Source organism: Onychostoma macrolepis, chromosome 05 (genome assembly GCF_012432095.1).
Source record: "Onychostoma macrolepis isolate SWU-2019 chromosome 05, ASM1243209v1, whole genome shotgun sequence".
NCBI lineage: Eukaryota > Metazoa > Chordata > Actinopteri > Cypriniformes > Cyprinidae > Onychostoma > Onychostoma macrolepis.
The window spans coordinates 34,321,347-34,348,145 of NC_081159.1; the positions used below are offsets into that span (position 1 = coordinate 34,321,347).

Consider the following 26,799-nt stretch of genomic DNA (forward strand, 5'->3'; position numbering starts at 1 on the left):
TGTGATATTATGTATCCGAAATGTACTTCTCTTGGGATCCATGAGCTCAACTTGAAATTTTTAATAGGATATATCTTACACCGATGCGTATTAAGAAGATGTTTATAAATGCCACAGGCCTGTTTAAAAAAGTGTAAAAAGATAAAGGCACATTCATTCATTGTTTTTGGTACTGTGACAAAATTTTGCCATATTGGAAGAAAATACATAGGGTAATGAAAGATCTTCTTGAACTAAACTTTGATATGACCCCAGCTTTATATTTATTGAATCTTAATGTGAACAGTTTGTTTAAAAAAGATGCAATACAGTTATTTATTGTCCTGGTATATTTAGCTTACTTTGGTCTGCATCACAGGCTCCATCTTTCAAAATGTGGATATCACAGATTGCTACGCGGTTGCCACTTGAAAAGCTTACTTATGATAAACATAAAAAATCAGACAAATTCTGGCTGATATGGTCTCCCTTTGGAAATGCATAAAAGAGCTCTCTTGTTGTACATACAGGACTGTTTTTTAATTTCCTTTAATTTTTGTATAATTCTTATTTAAAGAATGTTCTAAAATGGTGTGCTTTTTTCACTTCTTATCTTTAGGGTTTTGTACATTCTGTAATATGAATATATGATGTGATGCTGTTAATGTTATTTGATTTTGTGGGCAAACAATAAAAAAAAAAAGAAAATGATCAGGTTATCAATATTGTTAAAATGTGCTGGAAATGTTGTTGGACAAAGTACTCGTACACAAACAACAAGTAAAATTATTCGCACTATGCACTTTTTGTTTGCATAACCATTGAAATTCAATCATACATTCTCTCCATATAATTTATTTCACTCTGCCTTCTGTCATGTTTTTATACAAAAACTTTGAATGATGGGACGGGAAAACTTGACTAACCAGTGGACCAATCTCGTTGATTTGGTCGTTCGGTAATGCCCGAGTAAAGTCTGTCATCAAAGTAAAAACCCATCAAAGAATGATGGAACCGATGGAAATGCTAACTTGCGAACTCGTTTCTGAGTTTTGGCCTACAAAAATCTGTCATCCTGCAGCTGTCCTCAGTCCTGAGGTGAGTCGGTCATGGCTCTCAGCAGCATCTCAAAGCTGAGGAAGGTCACGGCATTCACAGGGAACGCTCTCACGCTGTTCAGAAGAAGGCCTTTGAAGAAGACCCGCATGCCCTCCTCACGCACACTCACAGTAATGCAGTTCAGCACACCGCTGTACATGCGACCGCCGCCGCCACACATCTGCAGTCGAGCCTTCACCATGTCCATGGGAGTGGCACAGGCCCATGTGACCACGCCAGCAACACCACCGGCCACCAGCACAACAGTGTTACCTGAAGACCACATCTTCATATTATTACTCGGGTTATCACTATGAAAATGTATGGGATTCCTGAACATGCATTTTGCAAACTATTATTAACTTAACTAAATAATAAATCCTAATGAATGATGAGCGGTATTCATACATATACAATGGAATACTATGTAATAATATACATAATATACAGCTATACATATAAACTTGCAAATATACTAATATATAATATGCTATACATATAATTAATGCATAAAAATAAATAACATTATAACTAGGGATGTAATAATTCACTCAACTCACGATTTGATTTCACCGCGATTTTGATTTCACGATTCGATTCACGATTTTTTCAACAAAATGAGATTTTAGACAAATTATAAATTAAATGTGTCCTTTTATTATTGCTTAGACAAAATGCTGCACGTTTCTTTGTGAAATTGAAATATAACACTATTTATTGCATATTATTGCTCTTTTGTTGGTTTTGATTGCTTCTATTGTGCTCATTTGTAAGTCGCTTTGGATGAAAGCGTCTGCTCAATAACAAAATTTAAATATAATGTAAACGTAAATAACAAAACTAAATTGAAATGTTAAAACAAGCCCCAAATCAAATAAATAAGTAACACAAAAGAAATCTCTTCATATAAACAAAATAAGGCTTTGTCTGTGCTCTTTCCATTTAAAATTAGAGGCAACCACTGCATTTTAATTATGATCCAAACAAATATGCTGCATACATGCAACATGAGCAATTTTTAATCTAAATTAGATTATATAATGTCGAAATCTGAATCAAAAACAGAATGGTTTTACTTCAGTTTTGTGAAACTATACATAAAAAGTATCTGCATGAAATGAAACAGCAGACAAGCAGAATGAGATGCAGATTCACTCTCTGCCTGCAGGTGGCGCTTAAAGTGTTTCCTTGGTTTCCGCTGCACATAAGAACTTTAATATGCATTATACAGAGGCAAGATGAAAAGAAAAAAATACCATCTAAACTTTTCTAAAGACGGTAAGTTCTCCACAGACATACATTTATATAAACTCCTAACGTTACCCCTAACTGAATCACGATTTATTTAGCATCTCAACCGATTTGAATCGTCACATATTTGAATCGATTTTCAACAGGCTCACGGTTAATCGTTACATCATTAATTATAACATAAAACACTCTAATATGAATATACATATTTTATAAGAATTTTACATTTAAAATTTTTATACATTTAATTTCATATACAGGTGCATCTCAATAAATTAGAATATCGTGGAAAAGTTCATTTATTTCTGTAATTCAACTCAAATTGTGAAACTCGTGTATTAAATAAATTCAATGCACACAGACTGAAGTAGTTTAAGTCTTTGGTTCTTTTAATTGTGATGATTTTGGCTCACATTTAACAAAAACCCACCAATTCTCAACAAATTAGAATACTTTATAAGACCAATAAAAAAAACATTTTTAGTGAATTGTTGGCCTTCTGGAAAGTATGTTCATTTACTGTATATGTACTCAATACTTGGTAGGGGCTCCTTTTGCTTTAATTACTGCCTCAATTCGGCGTGGCATGGAGGTGATCAGTTTGTGGCACTGCTGAGGTGGTATGGAAGCCCAGGTTTCTTTGACAGTGGCCTTCAGCTCATCTGCATTTTTTGGTCTCTTGTTTCTCATTTTCCTCTTGACAATTCAGGTCTGGTGAGTTTGCTGGCCAGTCAAGCACACCAACACCATGGTCATTTAACCAACTTTTGGTGCTTTTGGCAGTGTGGGCAGGTGCCAAATCCTGCTGGAAAATGAAATCAGCATCTTTAAAAAGCTGGTCAGCAGAAGGAAGCATGAAGTGCTCCAAAATTTCTTGGTAAACGGGTGCAGTGACTTTGGTTTTTAAAAAACACAATGGACCAACACCAGCAGATTTTTTAAATTATCACCCAGTCAATTATCACTCAATTATCACTCATGTCTTTGGAAGGCTTTCAAAATTCATTGGAAGGCACACATTCACGTTATTTCTTATTTACATGTACTGCGGGGATTCCCAAATGTATATTCCCAAAATATATTTACTTGAAGAACCCTCTGAGAATTAAAGGTAATAAGTTAAAAATTAAGTAGCATGCATGTTCAAAGTTCTCTGTGGTCATATGCGAATGCACGAAGTATTTTGTTTTGCACCCCAAATCATCACAGACTGTGGAAACTTAACACTGGACTTCAAGCAACTTGGGCTATGAGCTTCTCCACCCTTCCTCCAGACTCTAGGACCTTGGTTTCCAAATGAAATGCAAAACTTGCTCTCATCTGAAAAGAGGACTTTGGACCACTGGGCAACAGTCCAGTTCTTCTTCTCCTTAGCCCAGGTAAGATGCCTATGACGTTGTCTGTGGTTCAGGAGTGGCTTAACAAGAGGAATACGACAACTGTAGCCAAATTCCTTGACACGTCTGTGTGTGGTGGCTCTTGATGCCTTGACCCCAGCCTCAGTCCATTCCTTGTGAAGTTCATCCAAATTCTTGAATCAATTTTTCCTTCCACTCAACTTTTTCTGTTAACATGCTTGGATACAGCACTCTGTGAACAGCCAGCTTCTTTGGCAATGAATGTTTGTGGCTTACCCTCCTTGTGAAGGGTGTCAATGATTGTCTTCTGGACAACTGTCAGATCATCAGTCTTCTCCATGATTGTGTAGCCTAGTGAACCAAACTGAGAGACCATTTTGAAGGCTCAGGAAACCTTTGCAGGTGTTTTGAGTTGATTAGCTGATTGGCATGTCACCATATTCTAATTTGTTGAGATAGTGAATTGGTGGGTTTTTGTTAAATGTGAGCCAAAATCATCACAATTAAAGAACCAAAGACTTAAACTACTTCAGTCTGTGTGCACTGAATTTATTTAATACACAAGTTTCACAATTTGAGTTGAATTACGAAAATAAATTAACTTTTCAACAACATTCTAATTTATTGAGATGCACCTGTATAATACATATAACATACAGCCATGACTACAAGCTTAAGAATGTAATATATAATATTACATATAAGCTACTCTATTATAGCTAAAATTAATATACCATAAATATAAATACATTTTTTAAAACGTCCCTGGTTACTGAACGTAACCTCGGTTCCCTGAGAAGGAAACGAGACATTGCGTACAGCTTTGCTGATGCATTGGGGAAACACCTTTCTCCTTAGAATACTGAAGCCTGATACGCTTTACGCCATTGCTCCGCAATGGCCAATGGCGCTCAAGCGTGCAAAATTTGGGGGGCGTGGCACCCCTTATACTGCAGTGCTTGGCGCCATTTTCCTCAGAATCTTTAGACTGAATAGAATAAGACCTGTGTGAAGTTGACACGGTATGAACGCAACGTCTGGAACCGAGGTTACGTTCAGGAATCGGGGACGTTCCCTTTCAAAGTGCCTCTCGACGTTGTGTGCAGCTTTGCTGACGCATTGCGGAACGTATACTGTCACGCTGTGTCTTCTGCAAAGGTCTTTCGGCTAAAAGCGGAGATACAATGCAGTTTGAAGTAGAAAAGGGCACACGCCGTGCAGGTGGGGATATCCCTTGGCATTGACTCGCTAGAGCCAATCAGAATCAAGTGAAAAGGTTCTCTATATTTGCATGTCAGCGGACCTGGTTGAAACCCCATGCTCTAGAAGGGAGGGTGGGGCCCAGGTAGTCACTGAATGATAATGAACGTTCCATGGCAGTCAGCGCTTACTAACAAGAGAATCACATTGAGATAATATTATAAGCGGCTCAGTGCATTGTGAGTCCTATCGAAAAGCAAACGCACATATATTAAAACCGCACATTCCGATAGAGTGTCCTGGAACGACGCAATGTGAGTTCAAGGGCTACAGAGCCGGTGATATATGATACATTGCATTAATGCAGCGAGCGACCGACACGGTGCTTCAGAGAATAACATAAGAGGCTCGACAGCAATAACCATGGTGAGAATACAGGGGTGCAAACTCGTCAGGGGTGAAAAAGGTGACAAACTAATTTTTCCTTGTCTAGAAAATGCTTCTTCATTTAAGAGTTTTTTAGATATTTGAACTAGAAACAAGACAAAAACTCTAAGTAGGAAAGCATTTTTCGCAGTACACCATTCAAGGATAAACACCTTTATATGATTAAAAGACGTTTGAGCGACAACTATGGTCTACAATCAACAAGGATTGTTATTAAGATGTTACATGAACTTAGTCAGGGCAAATAAACCACTGTAAATCTTCATTTCAGCACTCGAATTTTTGAGATTGGTTGGATGAGGGAAAGAACATTAAGGTAAGCCAATCAGAGGCAGAGTAGGGCGGGTCCATTCCTTTGCCAACAGGGAAAGAAACGCTACAAGTGACGTGACACAGATGACTCGCAGATACGACGATGACCCATACCCCCCTCCCTAGGGGGACCTAGTAGAAACCCGCACCATGAGCGAGGGGGTGGGGCTTCCTATTGCTTCCGTAGAATGCCAACCACAACAGCCAAGTAATAGCAGTGGTAATAATAAGAGATCTTAACTCGCTTAGCTTTCCTGAACTGAAAGGACCCGAAAAGCTAGCGAAGAAACGTCCAAATTATAAAACCTGGCTAAGGTGTTCTGCGAGGCCCATCCTGCTGCCGAGCAGATTTCCTCCATAGATATACACCTTGCCCACACCCAAGAGGAAGCGATGCTCCTCGTGGCATGGGCGTGCACCCCGATGGGGCAATTTGTATTCTGTGTGTCACAAGCCAGGGCTATCACGTCCACGAACCAATGAGATAGCCTCTGTTTTGATACCGGTAGACCTTTAGTGCGACCGCCGTAACACACAAAGAGCTGTTCTGTGAGTCTGAAATTCTTGGTGCGCTCGACATAGATGCGCAGAGTGTGCACAGGGCAAAGCGGCTGCGGAGGGGGGTTTTCCCCGTCCACAGGCTCGTTCTGGGTGAAAGCTGAGAGAGTTATCACTTGGCTCCTGAACAGTGTTGAAAGCACTTTAGGCACGTAGCCTTTCCTTGGCTTAAGAATGACTTTACAGTCATTAACACCAAAGCTCAAGAGCATGTAAATCCCCGATCCGCTTGACAGAGACAAGCGCAAGCAGAATCGTTGTCTTGAGAGAGAGTACCCTGAGTGAGGCTGATTGCAGCGGTTCGAAAGGGGGGCGTGTCAGGGCATCCAGGACCAAAGTCAAGTCCCAGGCGGGGATTGTGGTCAGGCGGGGAGGATTAAGCTGCCTCGCGCCGCGGAGAAATTTAACCACTAAATAGTTCTTGCTAACTGGCTGTTTGTCAATACCATTATGAAAGGCTGAGATCGCAGCTACGTATACTTTGAGCGTGGAGGGCGTGCGGCCGACATCCAAGCGCTCTTGTAAAAATGACAGAAAGAATGAGATCGAGCAGGTTGCTGGATCTACTTTCTTTGAGCTGCACCAATTCGTGAAAACTTTCCATTTATGAGCGTATAGGCACATGGTATAAGCTGAATACGGGGCGTGCCACATCTTGGATACCTCTTCGTACGCTTGGAAGAATGGGGCAGGCCTTTGTGGGCCAGCCTCATGGCGACGACTGGGCTGAAGAAACCATTCGTGCATTCGTGGGAGGGGACCACTCTAGATTGAGCTCTTTCACCACCTTAGAAATTATGCAGAGCAGCTCTTGATCTACGTGACCAGGCTCGTAAATCTCGCTGCGCTGAGAGTCGGATTCCTCCACGTGGCTGGACCAGTCTTCCGACTCTGACACTGCAGTGGACATTGCATCGTCGCGGTTTTCTTTCTCAGGTGCACCGAAAGAGATGAAGTTGCCCGCGCTCATTGGGGGGGCGGTAGTGGGGTTCTGGATAATACACCGGAGAGAGTTGGTCTGGAGAGTAGGAGGCACACTGGTGTTGCGCCGGCGTGAGCTCGCTGCCAGCAGTGCTGGTTTCCACGACCAGTGGCCATCGCTTCTTCTTTTGCGGCTCCGGCAGAGCAGCAGAGGAGAAGGACGGCGGATGGGTTTATTCTTATTTTTTGGGTAGACGCGTCGCCTTCTACGGAGAGTCCTGACACACATGGCATCGCAGCGAGGGCAGTTGGGCTCCTCAATGGCGGCTTCTGCGTGGGCGCGGCCCAGGCAGAAGACACACCTGTCATGATCATCAGGGAGCTCTAGAGGTCCCGAGCATAAAGAAAAAAGTTTAAATGACATGTCACAACTTGAAGAAACGCTGAAGAGTACTGAAATATATCCACTTTTGCGATGACTCGACGATGAAGGAGAGGCTTCCAAATAATTGAGGTGAAGAAGAATGATTCTGAGAAAAATGCTGCCAAGCACTGTAGTATAAGGGGTGCCACGCCCCCCAATTTTCGCAAGTTTGAGCACCATTAGCCATTGCAGAGAAATGGCGTTAAGTGAATCAGGTTTCAGTATTCTAAGGAGAAAGGTGTTTCCCCAGTGCGTCAGCAAAGTTGTACGCAATGTCGAGAGACACTTTGAAAGGGAACCTATTTTAAATTTAAATGTATTTATTAATCTTAGTTCATGTTAATTTTAACATTTACTAATGCATTATTAAAATCAAAAGTTTTAGTATTACTTAATGGACCTGAGCTGACTTGAACTAACAATAATAACATTAAAGAATATTACTGTAACAAATGTTTTTATCATTGTTAGTTAATATAAGTTAATGCATTAATTAATGTAACCTAATGGGACATTAGGTTAATGTAAATGTAAATATTTTAGAATATTTCATAAATCAATATACCACAAATATAAACTTACAAATCTAATAAAATAATATATATATTTACATTTAGTCATTTAGCAGATGCTTTTATCCAAAGCGACTTACAAATGAGGACAATGGAAGCAATCAAAATCAACAAAAAGCAATGATGTGTATATTATATATATACATAAAGTATTCAGACCCCCTTAAATTTTTCACTTTGTTATATTGCAGCCATTTGCTAAAATCATTTAAGTTCATTTTTTTTCCTCATTAAATGTACACACAGCACCCCATATTGACAGAAAAACACAGAATTGTTGACATTTTTGCAGATTTATTAAAAAAGAAAAACTGAAATATCACATGGTCCTAAGTATTCAGATCCTTTGCTGTGACACTCATATATTTAACTCAGGTGCTGTCCATTTCTTCTGATCATCCTTGAGATGGTTCTACACCTTCATTTGAGTCCAGCTGTGTTTGATTATACTGATTGGACTTGATTAGGAAAGCCACACACCTGTCTATATAAGACCTTACAGCTCACAGTGCATGTCAGAGCAAATGAGAATCATGAGGTCAAAGGAACTGCCTGAAGAGCTCAGAGACAGAATTATGGCAAGGCACAGATCTGGCCAAGGTTACAAAAAAATTTCTGCTGCACTTAAGGGTCCTAAGAGCACAGTGGCCTCCATAATCCTTAAATGGAAAATGTTTGGGACGACCAGAACCCTTCCTAGAGCTGGACGTCCGGCCAAACTGAGCTATCGGGGGAGAAGAGCCTTGGTGAGAGAGGTAAAGAAGAACCCAAAGATCACTGTGGCTGAGCTCCAGAGATGCAGTTGGGAGATGGGAGAAAGTTGTAGAAAGTCAACCATCACTGCAGCCCTCCACCAGTCTGGGCTTTATGGCAGAGTGGCCTGATGGAAGCCTCTCCTCAGTGCAAGACACATGAAAGCCCGCATGGAGTTTGCTAAAAAACACCTGAAGGACTCCAAGATGGTGAGAAATAAGATTCTCTGGTCTGATGAGACCAAGATAGAACTTTTTGGCCTTAATTCTAAGCGGTATGTGTGGAGAAAACCAGGCACTGCTCATCACCTGTCCAATACAGTCCCAACAGTGAAGCATGGTGGTGGCAGCATCATGCTGTGGGGGTGTTTTTCAGCTGCAGGGACAGGACGACTGGTTGCAATCGAGGGAAAGATGAATGCGGCCAAGTACAGGGATATCCTGGACGAAAACCTTCTCCAGAGTGCTCAGGACCTCAGACTGGGCCGAAGGTTTACTTTCCAACAAGACAATGACCCTAAGCACACAGCTAAAATAACGAAGGAGTGGCTTCACAACAACTCCGTGACTGTTCTTGAATGGCCCAGCCAGAGCCCTGACTTAAACCCAATTGAGCATCTCTGGAGAGACCTAAAAATGGCTGTCCACCAACGTTTACCATCCAACCTGACAGAACTGGAGAGGATCTGCAAGGAGGAATGGCAGAGGATCCCCAAATCCAGGTGTGAAAAACTTTCTCAAAAAGACTCATGGCTGTATTAGATCAAAAGGGTGCTTCTACTAAATACTGAGCAAAGGGTCTGAATACTTATGACCATGTGATATTTCAGTTTTTCTTTTTTAATAAATCTGCAAAAATGTCAACAATTGTGTTTTTCTGTCAATATGGGGTGCTGTGTGTACATTAATGAGGAAAAAAAATGAACTTGAATGATTTTAGTAAATGGCTGCAATATAACAAAGAGTGAAAAATTTAAGGGGGTCTGAATACTTTCCGTACCCACTGTGTGTATATATATATATATTTGTATATAATATACAGCCATAAATATAAACTTACAAATACAATATACTAACATATTTATTTATGCACAATTACCAGGTTGCTTCCCTTTCTCAGTCAGCATCCTGCAGATCAGCTCATATGGCAGGAAGTAAAGTCCATAACAAGGCACGTCGCGCAGGGCAAGAGCCCAAATTCCTCTGAAAAGGCCTTTCACCCCATCCTCTCTCAAGATCACAGCAATACAATGTATGGGTCCTCTGTACTTATTCCTACCTGACTTCGTCTGGTTCTGCAGACGCACTTTAACCAGGTCTGTCGGAGCTGTAACAAACAACTGTGAGAGTGGATAAAATCAGCACAAATTAGTGACATGCAATGTGTTGCTTTAGATTCTTTTGGACTTTGCTGGCTTGATGCCCAGACTTGCCTGTGCTAAGCCTGAAAAACACCCGGCCATGAACACAGCAGTGAGTGACGCCCGCTTGCTTTGGTCAGAGTTGTTGTGTTTACCTGACCGAGTAAGGTAATCCAGCGCATTACTGTATGAACCAAAGGCCACAGCGTTGCTAATGGCAACAGAGACGACAGGAAATGACATGCCTTTAAAAAATCCACGAAACTGGGGAAAAAGGAAAAAAGAAGACCTGTCATTCAAGTGATTAACTTTTTGTAGAAATTTTTTCTAATTCAAGAATCGGCTAAAAACACATCTCTTCCATCTTTATTTGACCCTCTAACTCTAGCACTCTCTATTCTAATTCTATTCTTAAAAAAAAAAAAACTTGCCCCTTTTAGACTCACTCTATTAATTTACTAACTGCTTGTTTTCTTTTTTTTAACAACTTATTAAATTTTCTTCCTGAAACAGCAGTAACAAACAAAAAGCAACTGTGCAAATTCAGAACCCACCCCAACCCACAATAAAATGATTTTCACAAGGATTCCAGAAACGATGACAAAATCAAAAGCTGAATGCCACAAACTTACAGTTTCCACACTAGATCCATGCACACGAGAAGTTGAGAGTTCCATCGAGACAATGTCCAACAAATACACAGTCCAGGTTCGTCCGTCCATTGTATGAGGAGGACTCCAACGGTTGACTAGCAATTTTTTTGCTGCTGTGAGAGCAGCTAACAGTAAACATCTTTGTTGGACGGACAAGGTGAAGTCCCAAAAGTCATTCATGAAAAAATGGCACGGAGTCAAACATATCTCAGTACCCAACAAATATAACAGGCCCCGTGAGAGCGGAGACCAAAAAGGTGAGAGAGAGGGGCACTCCCCCCCCAAAAAACAATACGAAAACGTGCCTAAAGATACAATTAGGAGAAGATGACAGATTCATATTCAGAAAAAAAATAAAAAAGCTTGAGAGTGTGATTCCTTTGGTCCAGATCTATCTAGGATATGCAACATTACAGAATTCGTATCTGCACCCAATACAATTTCAAAATCTGAAAATTTCAAGAGATAGGTTGACAAAGCAGAGAAAAAGTTGGGTCAGGAGTACAAGGGGCATAAACTGAAAGAAATACAATATTCCTATTCTCCACTATTGTTTTTATGTGTTATTCTACCGTCTGTATCACAATCTTTATCTAAAATAGTAATATTTAAAGTCTTCCGCACCAATATTAGGACACCCTTGGTTTTAGTATCCGAAGATGAGTGAGATACCACTTCATAAGACTTATTATTACACCTGTGAATATCCTCTTCTTTCAAATGGGATTCTTGAACTAACACTATATCAATCTTTCTTCTTCGCAAAAAATCCAGAAAACCTGTAAGTTTATGAGGGCCATTAATATTACAACTCAGAATATTAAGGTCAGTCATAGGTATCAAACTACAAACCCCATTCCAAAAAAGTTGGGACACTGTACAAATTGTGAATAAAAAAGGAATGCAATAATTTACAAATCTCATAAACATATTTTATTCACAATAGAATATAGATAACATATCAAATGTTGAAAGTGAGACATTTTGAAATGTCATGCCAAATATTTGCTCATTTTGGATTTCATGAGAGCTACACATTCCAAAAAAGTTGGGACAGGTAGCAATAAGAGGCCGGAAAAGTTAAATGTACATATAAGGAACAGCTGGAGGACCAATTTGCAACTTATTAGGTCAATTGGCAACATGATTGGGTATAAAAAGAGCCTCTCAGAGTGGCAGTGTCTCTCAGAAGTCAAGATGGGAAGAGGATCACCAATTTCCCCAATGCTGCGGCGAAAAATAGTGGAGCAATATCAGAAAGGAGTTTCTCAGAGAAAAATTACAAAGAGTTTGAAGTTATCATCATCTACAGTGCATAATATCATCCAAAGATTCAGAGAATCTGGAACAATATCTGTGCGTAAGGGTCAAGGCCGGAAAACCATACTGGATGCCTGCGATCTTCGGGCCCCTTAGACGGCACTGCATCACATACAGGAATGCTACTGTAATGGAAATCACAACATGGGCTCAGGAATACTTCCAGAAAACATTGTCGGTGAACACAATCCACCGTGCCATTCGCCGTTGCCGGCTAAAACTCTATAGGTCAAAAAAGAAGCCATATCTAAACATGATCCAGAAGCACAGGCGTTTTTTGAAGTTCTTTTTGGGACGCCATGTCATCCGGACTAAAGAGGACAAGGACAACCCAAGTTGTTATCAGCGCTCAGTTCAGAAGCCTGCATCTCTGATGGTATGGGGTTGCATGAGTGCGTGTGGCACGGGCAGCATACACATCTGGAAAGGCACCATCAATGCTGAAAGGTATATCCAAGTTCTAGAACAACATATGCTCCCATCCAGACGTCGTCTCTTTCAGGGAAGACCTTGCATTTTCCAACATGACAATGCCAGACCACATACTGCATCAATTACAACATCATGGCTGCGTAGAAGAAGGATCCGGGTACTGAAATGGCCAGCCTGCAGTCCAGATCTTTCACCCATAGAAAACATTTGGCGCATCATAAAGAGGAAGATGCGACAAAGAAGACCTAATGAAGAATGGGACAACATTCCTATTCCTAAACTTGAGCAACTTGTCTCCTCAGTCCCCAGACGTTTGCAGACTGTTATAAAAAGAAGAGGGGATGCCACTCAGTGGTAAACATGGCCTTGTCCCAACTTTTTTGAGATGTGTTGATGCCATGAAATTTAAAATCAACTTATTTTTCCCTTAAAATTATACATTTTCTCAGTATAAACATTTGATATGTCATCTATGTTGTATTCTGAATAAAATATTGAAATTTGAAACTTCCACATCATTGCATTCTGTTTTTATTTCACAATTTGTACAGTGTCCCAACTTTTTTGGAATCGGGTTTGTAAATTACTGCATAATAAGACAAAATACAAGTTGAGTCTACCTTTAAAAAAAACAGTTGAGTCTACCATTAAACCACCCCCCACCCTTCCCGTCACTATTAAAAAAAAAACAAATATATTCCCATGAACTACGGCAGATCAAACCAAGAACAAACCTTGATCTGCCAGCACCCCTTAGTATGATCCGTGGCGTCAACAAATACCTGCACATTACTGAAGCACCAACATTGGCCCCATAGTCACGTATTGACTAAGTAGTATCTCTATTAAAAATAAAAATAAATTAATTAATTTAAAAAAAGGAGAGAGAGAGAGAAGGAATACAACTAGAAACATAAATAAAATAACATCATAATCAGTAAGCGATACTGTATGCACAATGAAAGCTTCTAGTAACTATGAATTAAGAAGTGAACATTAAAGTGAACAGTGAAAGACACAATCACCTAATCATTTAGAGCATCTTTTCTTTGAACTCTTGCTTCTTCTAGGGAGTATAGCATTTTAGGTTCATCTTGATGGAGAATGACCTTCAGTGTTGCAGGATAAAGAAGAAAATTCTGGATGCCAGCTTCTCTCATTTCCTTCCTAATTGGCGCAAATGCACTTCTTTTTGCCGTGATTGGAGAAAAATCTGGAATGAAAGACAGTGTTGCTCCGTCAGCCATTTTTATTGGTGTCCGAAACCATAGTGGACGTTCTCGAGTGCACTCATTCAATCCCACAATGCACCACAAAAACGAGTGTACAACCGATGTACACTCAATGGCTAGTGATAACCCATAATGCACTGTGAGAGTCGTGCGCCGAATGAATTCCCGCGTCTCGCCAGAAGATAGTGCCTGCAGCTGAATCATCCATTCATTTTAAAGGTGCTCGTCCACGGCGTAATACAACACAGGTACAAATTCATTGTATAATGATTATTAAATTGTTTAACTATGGATTTAAAAAGTGGAAAAAAGATCTGCACACTGTTATTCCCTTTATTTAATGTTTCGGTCCAGAGACCTTCGTCAGGCAAACACATACAAGCAAAAGCAACAGCTCAATAAGTACTAAGACTCAAGCAGTATTCCAATTGATTACACCTGTTGGTAATCAACGTCAATCATGTGAACAGCTGTATCACAATTAAAACAACCACATTAGGGCAAGAATTTTTGAATACAAACACAAAGTCAGGAAATATCCAAACAGCCATAGAACATCACCCACTTCCCCCAGAATTCACAGTTGTCCGTCCCAAAGACAAGCAACTCATAGCCATACAACATATATATTAAGGTACAAACGAAGCTATATCAACAAAGTTCGCCTTTCAACACAAAGAATATCACTTAGAAACATGAATTAAAATCAAGTTCCAAATTCAAACCCTTAGGAGAGAGAGTGTTCAGCATGTAAATATAATTAGCTTCTCTTTTTAATAAAATCTTATTGACATCACCACCTCTCCTGGGTACTTTAACGTGTTCAACTCCAATGTACCTCAATGTGGAAAGGTTGTGTTTTTTTTAATTAAAGTGTACTGTTACCAAGTTTTTTGGTTAATTAGTGCGAATACTACTTCGATGTTCTGCAATCCTTGTTTTTAAAGCACGTTGTGTCTTTCCTATATACGCTAACCCACATGGACATTTTATCATATAAATAACATTTTTAGTACTGCATGTGATAACACCCTTAATTTTGAAATCCCTTCCTGAATGAGGATGAGAGAAAACTTTAGTTTTTGTAGTAAAATTACATTGGGCACAACGACCACAATCATAATTACCCGAAGGGATAGATAGAAAGCGAGTTGGTCGTTCTACAGATGAACTAACATCAGCTCTTGCAAGAAGATCACGTATATTAGGAGAGCGTTTATACACAAATCTTGGTGTTTTCTCAAAAGTATCACTAAGGAGAGGATCGGATTTTAAAATATACCAATGTTTGTCTATGATCTTTTTTATATCTGAACAAATAGGAGAATATTGAACAGCACATACAGTGGTTTTGTTTTCTGATTTTAACCGTTTTTTATGTAGAGATGTCTCTTGATTTTCATTTTCAAATCTCTAACTTGCGGACTGTATCCAATCTTCATTATGACCCCTCTCCCTAAATCTGTTAATCAAATCAGTACTTTGATGTGTATATGACTGTTCAGTACTACAAATTCGACGTATCCGATTAAATTGACTAATAGGCAAGCTACGTTTCAACGTTGTAGGATGGTAACTCTGTCCATGCAAAAGTGTGTTTCGATCAGTAGGTTTTCTATAGAGGTTTATACATAATTTCCGTGACAGAGTTCAAGATGAATCCTTTAATCTTACTACTGAAGCTGCCCGTTTCAAATGGTTATTAAACAGCAAGCAAAGCGGCAGTCCTTCCGATGCACTCAGTGTCTGAATTCACTCACTCGTTTTCATTCACTCCTTCAAGTGAACTGTATGAGTGGAAGAATGTAGGGAATAGCGAATGAGGGTATAGGGGCGATTTCAGATACAGCCCTCGGCTTTGATACCTTACAAATGGTGGCGATACCCAAAATGCACTTCGATTCCTGTGAGTGTGACGTCACCTGACAGACCGATTGCGATCCTGTAAGTTCAAATACACTGCCAAGATGACAAATGCCTTGCTGATGAAGCTGAAGGTGAAGGTGATGGAGTGGCCAAGTATGTCTCCAGACCTGAACCCTATTGAACACCTGTGGGGCATCCTCAAGCAGAAGGTGGAGAAGCACCATGTGTCTAACATCCAACAGCTCCGTGATGTCATTATGGAGGAGTGGAAGAGGATGCCAGCAACAACCTGTGCAGCTTTGGTGAATTCCAAGCCCAGGAGGATTAAGGCAGTACTAGATAACAATGATGCCCCTACAAAATATTGACACTTTGGACACGGTTTTGACATGTTCACTTTTTGTTGCCAGTTATTTGGACAATAATGGCTATATGTTGAGTTATTTTTAGAGGACAGTAAATTTGTACTTCTATACAAGTTTCACATTGCCTACTCTAAAATATATCCAAGTTTCATTTGTGCAGTATTGTCCCTTGAGAAGATATACTAAAATTGTTGCTGAAATGTGAGGGGTGTACTCACTTTTGTGAGATACTGTATGTTGACAGGCAGGTAGGAAAGTCAATCAAAACGCTCGTAACAAACATTTCTAGGTCCTACGCCTTCCACAGAATATATAAATACATTAAGTACACTTAACTTAATGATTGCTATCAGGATGTGAAGAGACTTTGAAAGAATGGATTGCAGATCTACAGTGGCCCTCATAATAATGTTAATTATAATATTTCTTGAATAATTATTTATCACATTTAATTATTTAGTTACATTTATTCATGTTAGAAAATAAGTTGAATATGGCTTTATTCTGCCTTTTTACTCTCTAAGAAGCTGATCTCGTTGTGTGTGTAGTTAACCATATTTGATAATATTCAGGGCAGAGCCCGGCAACCTTGAAGTAGAGACAAGTGTTCTGTGCCTATGTGTGTGAATGTCTGTCTTTGCAGCTAGATGTAGAGAGAGAGCGGCCTACGAACTCGATTGTGAGTCTTGAAGCTGACTTCCGCTGATGAAACTGCAAACTAACTTCAGTAAATTTTCTTCATTTTTGATCAAATCTTTTGACTTCTGGTCTTCATTCAACACACCTGGTCCGAGGGTCTTTACTGTAAATTCCCCTACAGTAATGGTGGAGGATGTGCGGGCAATCTTTCTTAAGTGACATCCCTGATCAATCAACAAAAGAAGGTAGGAAAGAAAGATTTGATCTTTAAAAATTATTCTTGGTTAGGGACTGTGTGTGGCGGAGGGAGTGTGGGAGAAGGGAGAGCGATACTCACTCAGACGTGAGTGAGGGACACCAGACTTTTGTATGAATTTGTTTTGGATAAACTGGTGTCATAGAGTGAGGTACACCTGAAATGTTAAGTTACCTTGTGTATGTAGAAAAGGTGTACAGGTGCACACTTATAGGTCTTAGAAGTAGACTTGGAGTTGAGAGGTGTGCACCACAATTTGAAGTACTTTCTGTGAGGGGAAAAGGTACAGTCCGGGGGGTGGACAAAACGCATTCTCCATTTGTGTGGCACTGAGAGCCGTAAAGGTAAATAGTGCATTTGTGGCATTGAGAGCCGTAAAAGCCAGAGAGGGCATTTGTGTGAAGGTATATGAAATACCGAGAGAATGTAAGACGCTAGAAGGGGAGTAAATCGCTCAACCAACTCTCTATTCCTTCCGTCTCAGACAGGGGCGCCCCGAGTTTAGCGATCAGGTCAGGTCAGTTGGTTAGGGAAAAGAGTAACCAAAATTAGTGTTAAAAATAGTTGAAAAATAAATACTCATATCCATATTGTTACGTTCCCATTCTATAATTAGTCTAGGGGAATTAAGGAATACATAACAAAATGAAAGGAAAGTCCACATGGAGCCTCTCATCCCAGTCCCAGCCCTAAAGAACACTGCCAACCACTAAAAGATTTACTACAATTTTGATTTATTACATAAAAGAACCACAGAAACAAAGCAAATAAGCTTCAGGAGGTGGCAAGGCCAAAATAACAAACAAAATAGAATCTTACTCAATTTTAAACCTAACACAGGGGAAAATAAAATTAACAAAAAGACAATAGCACTTCCTTAACTCCCTAACTTACCCAAAAACAGAGGCAAAAGGATTGACAAAAGAAAATGGCACCCACCTCCCTACAAATTATAAAATAAAAAACTTAACAAATATAAAATAAAGAACTATCAAAGAGTCAGCGTTATTAGGAGCTAGATTTAACAATCTAGACAGGAGCACAACAGTATGTTAACTTGAACTCTAGCACAGATTGAACTAACTAACTAACTAACTAACTAACTAACTAACTAACTAACTAACTAACTAACTAACTAACTAACTAACTAACTAACTAACTAACTAACTAACTAACTAACTAACTAACTAACTAACTAACTAACTAACTAACTAACTAACTAACTAACTAACTAACTAACTAACTAACTAACTAACTAACTAACTAACTAACTAAGTCTGGGGCTGCAGAGAAGGTCCATGTGGAGAGAGAGATGGCTCAAGCCTCCTTTCCTCTTTCTTTTCAACTGCGCTTTCTTGATTGCTCTTATAGCTGGTTTCCTCTCCGAGGGAGCCAATGAATGAGGAGTTAGTTGGTCATCAGCAAACGAGTATCAGGTGCCAGTAATCAACTCCTATTAAAGCAGCAGCACAGAAGAGAACATACCAAAAAAAAACTCTTAACTGACTCCAGAACAGCACAAATTACGTCACAGGACGCAACACATATATATAAGTCACGGCAAGGATTGATTGATCTGGGATGCATCAGGAACAACCCCGAAAGAGCTAAAATTTTGTTTTCATGACCCTAATTGGTTTGGACCGGTATATAGAAATTCTGGAATATACTTTGCAGTTTCATCACGCAGAAGTCAAGTGCTGTTGGTAAGATCGCCGCCTCAATCTCTTGCTGTTATAATCTGTTTTGGTTTTCAACTGTGCTAGAATTATGGCTGAAAAATTAGGTAACTTGCTCAGCCCTGATAGAAATAATGATACAGAAGAGAGCATGCTGTAAACAGCTCGGTTCTGAAGCTCTGACCTTAAAAATATTCTCTGAATTCATTGAAAGAATTATGAGTCTAGGCTTTGATTCTGATTGGAAAGTTAAAACAAAAACTTGATTGGCTTTAAACAAAGAAAGAACCAGAAAGATACAAATTTCTAAATGCATGTGCCTATCTTCAGATGTGTAAAATGGCTATTTGTTAAAAATAATCCCAGAAGTAACTGATTGATAATTTAATCTGATTAAAGTAGTCGCTGTTGCAAGCTCTAATAATATACTGAACAGAATTCTGGGTTGATTAAAAGATTGTGTAGGCACAAAAATTGGCGGTAGCATTTAGGAAAAACTTAGAAGCTTATGTTATGCTTTAGAATATAAGATTGCATTTGACTGCAATGAAACAGTTGTTTTTATCTCATGCTGGCCCCCACCATGACTCTGGTTCAAGCTGTACAAGTAACAGAGACATGTTCAGAGTGGAAAATTTGTAATTTCTATATTTACTGATGTTTGGGCAAGAGAGTAATTTTACTGTCGGACTGTAAAAATGTAGTCACTCAGCATCATAGCCAAATGCCCATTTCCAGTGAAAAATTATTGTTTATATATGAGCTGATAATGTTGTAAACAAGTAACATAAACAGGGGTTTCAAAGTTAACTTTGAAGAAAGCATGCTAGCATGACCCGAAGTAACATATCTGGGTCAGATAACCCCTGATAGATTTAAAACCATTGTTGAAATTCCAAAGCCATGGCCAGAATTACGTGAATGAATAAATACATGTTGATGTACAATGCACTGACAAGGACTGCAAAAGAACTAACTTTGAAGAAACCTTTGAGTTGCAAAAATAAAGTAAAAAGAAAGATGTTTATTTGAAAATGCAAGTCATTTCTGACAAGTTTTAAGCTGGGCTTGAGTAAAATGATAGTACAATGAAATTATGTTAAAAGTTAATAAATGCATTGCTACCAGTCCTGAATCCCTCAGAGTTCTCTCTCTCATTCAAAGTCAGCTAAATGCTGCTATCTGAGCCTGTGTCATAAGTGGTAAGCTATTTATAGTAAAGCACAGTGTTTCAGTTGAAAATCATAGACCCTGAGATGTTAAAGGACATGTTACAAGAAATTCAGATTTTATACATTAAGAGGGCAATTGGTAGTTATTTGGCAATGAGTAGTTAAATGTTTCAACTGCCCAATGCATTTAAGAAATAAATTCTTCTGGCCAATAGGGGACAACCGCCACTGGGCACCTGCCCAGAAGGGTGGTGTTATATGTGAGATGGTAGTGGAGTTGAGCGGATGCTTGATAGGCCTAGAGCATCGTTAAGAGGGGAACTGTAAGAAGTTACAGCAATCTGCCTCAAAAATGTGAGCTCCTCCAGACCTGATCACCAACAACTGCATTCCTTCATGGCTTGTTTTTCATTGAGACAAGCGTCCACAACTTGATGCAACTATGCCAGGGGATCACACCCTGAGGAAAAGGAGCTTATTTATAAAGAGTTAATGGCAATGGGCTTTCAAGAACCATCTGAGACCATGTGATGACAGCCATTATTATGAGACAAAATTTCTTATGAGGCTGAGATGATATTGAATTAATATGTCTATATCATAGTTTTTACTCATGCAGGTCATTAGGCATGGCATAAGATGATTACAAGACATGGTGGTGGCTAAAAATGAAGACTGCTTTTGCAGATTCAAGAGATGGTTTGGATAACAAAGGTTAAGGGAATTAAGCATTTAAGATAAAAATTATTTTAAGAAATGCTCCTAGCATTATGTATTTTAAACAGTGTAAACTGAGATTTGAGATTTTTAACCTATTTGAAAGATTAAGGGTTATATGTTGTAATGAATTTGATATTATAGTCTAAGTTAAAGTTTGGTGAAACTGTCAAATGATAATTTGCACAGTAAGAGAGAGACTGCTTGAGTGGAGGCAGGGATGGTGCTCTGCTTCTCTTATCGGCCTGCTAAGCAAGAGTAACCAAAACAAAGCAATGATTTTAAGACCAAAAAAAAAATTTTGGCAAAATAAAAATCATTAATGAACAGGCAAACTTTGAGACTAGATAAGAGACTAGCTACAAACTAGGTAAAACTGACAGAAAAATGTTGTTTAAATCCTTCTGATTTAACACCAAAAGCAAACCTTGAATATATAAGCTGCTTCGATATTCATGTGTCTAGTATGTGCGAGTGTGAGGATGACTATTCTATATTTTGGGGGACAATTCTGTTTGTGTTTTGCGTATATTGTGTCACTAACCTCTGGAATGAGTGCTTTATCATTACAGGTGGGTTAAGTGAAATGGCAAACTTTACAGAAGTCGATAATTCTTATATAATCTGATGAAAAGAGAATACAGAACATGGGACGAGCTTTAACTGGATTGGTTATCCAGCTCTGTCTGCTACTGGTAATAACGACTTCTTTTGGCCTTAATAATGCTGATTTGAATCACTCTCTGAATTAATATGTTTAAGAGTGTTTATGGATTTGTGAAAATTAAGATTGTCGTCCATAATGGGTTAAAAATCCATGCCTAAATTCAACTGAGGGTCTAAATTTAAACAAGTTAACACTTTGTTATTCGACTGGTAAAGGTAAATATTTTAGACTTGACGGCAGAGAAACAGTGACACATTGGCTAAGTCACTAACCAAATTATCCAGAGAGCACCCTCACATAAAGAAAGGCTGGTGGGAAGACAAAGGAGTAAACACAGTTCATGTAATATGGGTTAAAGGCAAAGCAGCTATAAGGCTGTCTGTGTGTGTCCTCAAGGTTTGAGTGACGCAATAGTTTGGGTTATGTAGAACAGAGATAGGTTAACAAAAACTTTTGGATCTGCTGGCTAACCCGTTGATGGAGGAAGACAATAACAAAAGGTTTTAATTAAAGGAAATATAGCAGCTGAAGTTAATGTTTAAAATAACAAAATTGGAATAGGATCTACAGAGCGGTTTATGAACACCTGTCAAGTCAAATTAAATTAATATTATTGTGAACGCTGACAGGGCTTTTTGATAATTTATACTGTTTCAAAACAGATTTATAGAAACTGAGGATGTCTCTTTAATGAATATTTGACAGTTTAGATCTGAGCATTAGTATTGTTTAAATGGTGATAGGATTGTGAAATCAGTCGGCTATTGTTCAGTTTATAACATTTTTGATTTGATAAGTATCACTGCCAAAAGACATATACGATTGAAGGGATTTAAGACTTTGATCAGATAGCTGACCTGTACGCATTTCTAACTGACAAGACAGTGAGAACTAAATTGACTTTACACGAGGTCTTGAGGATTTGCTTCTGAATGTGCCGTTAATTTAGCCTGAGTACAGCAATATGGTATGATAATTGAGATTTGCATTAAAAAATAAAATAAAATAAGGCACTGAGTATGATTAACAGTAATGTCATGATATAAAAATACATGCATGACAATAAGTGAACAAGTAAGTTGTATTTTTGAAGTTATACACTTCAATACTTAAAATGTCATTTCGACCAAATGTTCTTAACATTGACAAGTTTAGGTTTATGTAATTTATGTTTAAATAGCATGTGGACTGTGATGACTGCAAATGGATCCGTGGTGAAAGTAAAACTTAATAAAAGGGCTATTAAGTAATAAACTAGGAACTGTTCTAGGTTTTCAAGGAAATAATGATTATGATTACTTTTGTTTCTATTTTTAAAGATGGCTCAATCTTGGTCTTACTTATTTTTGGTTTGTTTATTTTTAGTAAGACTACCATTTTGTTTTGAAACACAACATGGTTTCAAATGGGGGAATGAATGAGTGGAGTTACAATCCCTCTTCTTGCACTATATAATAGATTGGAAATAATAGTTTTTGTAAAACCAGTGTATTTATCCTAGTATTTAGGTTATAAGCAATGTCTGTATAAGACATGTAAAAACAAACAAGGCAAATTTCTATCTAAAGGGTCATAAAAATGAATTACTTATTGTGCACGCAGTTTTTCTTTCATAATATATTAATGATTTGTTAAATCTTGTTAATGAATATGCAACTTTATTTTTAAGGCTGTTGTCTAAATGTTTTGTCTAAAAAGTAAGTGTGAAGTAGCTGTAGTAGGAAGAGAGGTATTTACAAAGGTGTGTTGATGAAAGCATATATGGATGAAGGACACTTTTCCAGTTAGAGGGACACACAGAATGATTCACTGGAAAGGACATAACTTTTTATGTGAAGAAAGACTAGTGCAATTAGAAATAGTGGGAATAAGTAAGTAGATGGACATATAAGGGAAGTATTTGTATGAAAGAATGTGTTTATTACTAGAAATGTCAGAAATGTACTTTCCGTAGTGACCTCACTTGATAGACCAGACGTGGGGTATGGGACCCCACATCGGTCTAAAACGGGGGACTGAAGGAATGGATTGCAGATCTACAGTGGCCCTCATAATAATGTTAATTATAATATTTCTTGAATAATTATTTATCACATTTAATTATTTAGTTACATTTATTCATGTTAGAAAATAAGTTGAATATGGCTTTAGTCTGCCTTTTTACTCTCTAAGAAGCTTTACACGAGGTGTTCATGCAGGGATTTTCTTTTTTGTGTGCAGAAGCTCTTTACTAGGTAAATAACGTTGTTAAATCGCAAAATTTATTAGGCTATCGCTTTGCTTCTTTTCAAGCTATCACATTCAGTTTTCAAATCCGGTCACAACTGAAAGTCGAACTCAGAAATAATGTATCCATCAGACAGGCAAAAATATAAAGTAAATAAATGAAAGTAATGCAGCAGCAGCCAAATCAGTCAGCAGGACACTGGGATTTTTATCCTAACTGACTGCGGGGCTGCAGGCAGTGCCCATGTCAATGCTGTTTACATTCGGGTCCAGTCGGGTTAAAAATAAATGCCATCGGGTTAGGTCAGACTCGGGTCTAATTTCATCAGGTCTGTCTCGGGATGGGTCTCTCTCTTAAAAAAAAATATTTATGCACGTCGGGTTCGGGTAAGTGATCTGGGTCGGGTACAGATTTTAGGACACGAGAAGACCTCTAGTCCCAGCACTCTCCTTCACCACATGCCAAGAGGATACGTTTGCAGGACGTGAGGAGATTGCAGTCCTTTTGGTGAAGAATACAATAGAGCCTGTCCCTCTGGCTGAGACGAAGTCAGGGTTTACAGCCAAGGAACACAAGAAAAGTGATCCAAAAACAACCAATCTTGGAACTGCGTGTCTTAAATCAGGCCCTTCACAAGCTCCCGTTCAGGATGTTGATACAGAACACATTCTTTCATGTGTTCAGACCTAGGATTGGTTTGAAGCGATCAACCTGAAGGGCTGCTTCAGGGTAGGCATGTGCTCTTCTGGATGGACAACACTGCAACTAGGCAGTTGTGGCCTAATGGTTAGAGAGTTGGACTCGTAGGTTGTGGGTTCGAGTCTCAGGTCCGGCAGGAATTGTAGGTGGGGGGAGTGAATGTACGACTGAGGTGCGCAAGGCACCGAACCCCCAACTGCTCCCTGGGCACCGCAGCATAAATGGCTGCCCACTGCTCTGGGATAAATGCAGAGCACAAATTCCGTACTTCCATACTTGGTCACACATTACTTTCACTTTCACAATGGTCGCGTACATCAAACATCAAGGGAGAGTATGCTCTCATCGCATGTCACACCTCACCCGCCATCTCCTCCTCTGGAGTCAAACATGGCTCAAATCACTGCCTGCAATTCACAATAATTAACAGAAAATGTTACAAATCTGCCTGGAAGAGGACGTGTGTCTGCTTTGTCTATCAAGGTGAGGAGGATAGTTTGAGTGGCCAAAGACTCTTCAAGGATCACAGATGGAGAATTGCAGAAAATAGTTGAGTCTCAGAAAGCCTAAAAAAAAATGATCAAACAGTACCATGTTGTTTGGGAGGGTTTCAAAAAAAAAAAAAAATCAAGAGAATAAAATGCTGTCATCCAAAAACAAACTCCAGTATATTAATTTGCTAGACACTACTGGAACAAACTGTTTTATGGTCAGATGAAACTAAAACATTTGCATTTTAGCAGCAAACACTCAAGATGGGTTTGGTGTGCACAGGGATAAAAAAAAAAAAAGTACCCCATGTGTATAGTTAAATATACTGCTGTATCTTTAATGTTGTGGGCCTATTTTTCTGTCGGAGATCCTGGACATCTTGTTCAGATACATGGCATACATGGCATCATAGATTCTATACCAATACCTATATGGATTCTATACCAATGGACATAAAATCTAAATCTGACTGCCTCTGCTAGAAACCTTGTAATGGACTAATGTTGGATCTTCCAACAAGATAATGATCCAAAAACAAAATGGCCACAAAACCAAGCTTCTTCCATGGCCATCCCAGTTCCCTGACCTGAACCCTATAGAAAATGAGTGAGGTGAGCTGAAGAGGAGAAGCACCAACATAGAGCTGGAAATCTGAAGGGTCTGGAGTGATTCTGGATGAAGAAATGGTCACTGATCTGTTGTCAGATATTCTCTAATTCTAATCTTTTCAAGCATTAGAGTTTAAGACTTTAAATTCTTATACTCCAGTGAAAAGTGAGTTTTATACATTTTTTAAGATAAAAGATCAAAAGGATTAACAATGCAGATTTACTTTCACAGCCGCCTTTATATTATATTTACCAAAAGTATTAATCATTTTGAGCACGACTTGGTATATGTACTGTATATACAGTATATGTACAGTGTAGTTTCTGATAGCTTACTCCTTCATGTGTGTATGTTTTGACCACACAATCAAATATCCCTCTATACACAGCCTGGGTCTGCAAGCGCACCTATGATCAAAATAAAGGCATCAACTGCATTAGTAGTGTCAGTGACTGAAAACCAGCAAATCACACATACTTCAAATCTATTGTTAAAGAAACTCACCTTTACTGTGTCCAAAGGGTGTCCAACAGCTAAACCAACAGCACCTGATTTGTGAATCATTGAACAGTTTGCAGTCTGATATTATGAAACATTTATAATAGAGTAACAGAGTAATGACTATATTTCTTATAACCTTGTTTTTTTTTTTTCTTTAGACTAGTGGAAAGAAAATCTAAATTACACATTTAAGTGATTATTTTATTACACTTTATCTAATTGTGTCTGTCACATAAAAGCTAAGTTAAGAAAGTTAAGAATATCACGGTACTACCGTGATGTTTATAACTTCTCAGTTAATGGCTGATAAAACCGAGCTGGTTCAAAGTCATCTGTTAGCAAATGTTTTTCCCTGTTATTTCAACCAGACATGTTAAGAATTCCAAAGCCAAAGTTAAGAATTACCTGAAATCCATCCTGCGACGAACTCCACAAACGGCATGGCACATTAATTAAACTCGTAAAATACACCAATAATAAAAAATAAAAACTCTTCTTCAGTTAGTCCAAGGTGAAATATGTGTTGTATGAGTGTGAAAAGCTCGTGCAGTATTAAACTAGCGCCCTGAAGCAGCGCCCTGATACATGAACTTCAGCGCATAGAATATTTGTCAAGCAAAACCTTGAATTTCACCACAAAGGATTGTGTCCACTTTGGGCAGAAATCATCTTGCTTCAGTAAACTGTACTGCCACGAGAGCGACTGCAACGACTCTGGCCTTTTCACAACACAACGAATCTGCATTTTTGGAAGAAACTTACTGTTGCTAAAGAGTAAACAGAGAAAGAGGGGTTCTTAAGAGTTTGTTTGGTCTCAAGAGATGCTCTACTACCATCTGGTGGTGATAATGTACCTTGTCAGATTTTCATAATTCTGAGCTCACCTATTACTTCCCAGAGTTTCAAAACTGATCTTAAAATGATGTTCTCTTTACAAGGGATCATTTTCAAAATGTATAGCAATTGTACAATATCACTGAAATACAGGAAAATATCTACTGTGCATAAGTCAACAGGGTATTTTTTCATTCTTTGTTGAA

At 38.7% G+C, this 26,799-nt stretch overlaps 1 protein-coding gene across 5 annotated transcripts; it reads right to left on the reverse strand.

Moving 5' to 3' along the window:
- Nucleotides 1-841: 841 nt before the first annotated feature.
- LOC131540214 (solute carrier family 25 member 45) lies at nt 842-26,732 on the reverse strand. 5 transcript variants are annotated; one of them, XM_058774780.1, is made up of 8 exons: nt 25,763-25,788; nt 25,594-25,665; nt 13,664-13,851; nt 13,421-13,480; nt 10,866-10,999; nt 10,306-10,497; nt 9,972-10,212; nt 842-1,350 (listed from the first exon to the last, which is right to left on the reverse strand). In XM_058774780.1, exons 5-8 carry the CDS (start codon nt 10,953-10,955, stop codon nt 1,067-1,069), a joined length of 807 nt encoding a protein of 268 aa, XP_058630763.1. In that variant the 5' UTR covers nt 10,956-10,999; nt 13,421-13,480; nt 13,664-13,851; nt 25,594-25,665; nt 25,763-25,788; the 3' UTR covers nt 842-1,066. The 5 variants fall into 5 exon arrangements, with proteins under 5 accessions (XP_058630763.1, XP_058630762.1, XP_058630761.1 ...); XM_058774779.1 differs by having other exon boundaries at nt 13,373-13,480; XM_058774778.1 differs by lacking the exons at nt 10,866-10,999; nt 13,421-13,480; nt 13,664-13,851 and adding an exon at nt 26,165-26,732 and having other exon boundaries at nt 25,763-25,806.
- Between the last annotated feature and the right edge of the window lie 67 nt (nt 26,733-26,799).

Bases quoted from the DNA above. Each gene is read 5' to 3' on its own strand.
- LOC131540214 (XM_058774777.1), bottom strand. From the start codon at position 11,066: ATGAATGACTTTTGGGACTTCACCTTGTCCGTCCAACAAAGATGTTTA. The intron at 10,498-10,865 runs GTAAGTTTGTGG...CTTTTTCCCCAG, and splicing joins ATGGATCTAGTGTGGAAACT to TTTCGTGGATTTTTTAAAGG. The intron at 1,351-9,971 runs GTAATTGTGCAT...TGTGGTCTTCAG, and splicing joins TGAGAAAGGGAAGCAACCTG to GTAACACTGTTGTGCTGGTG.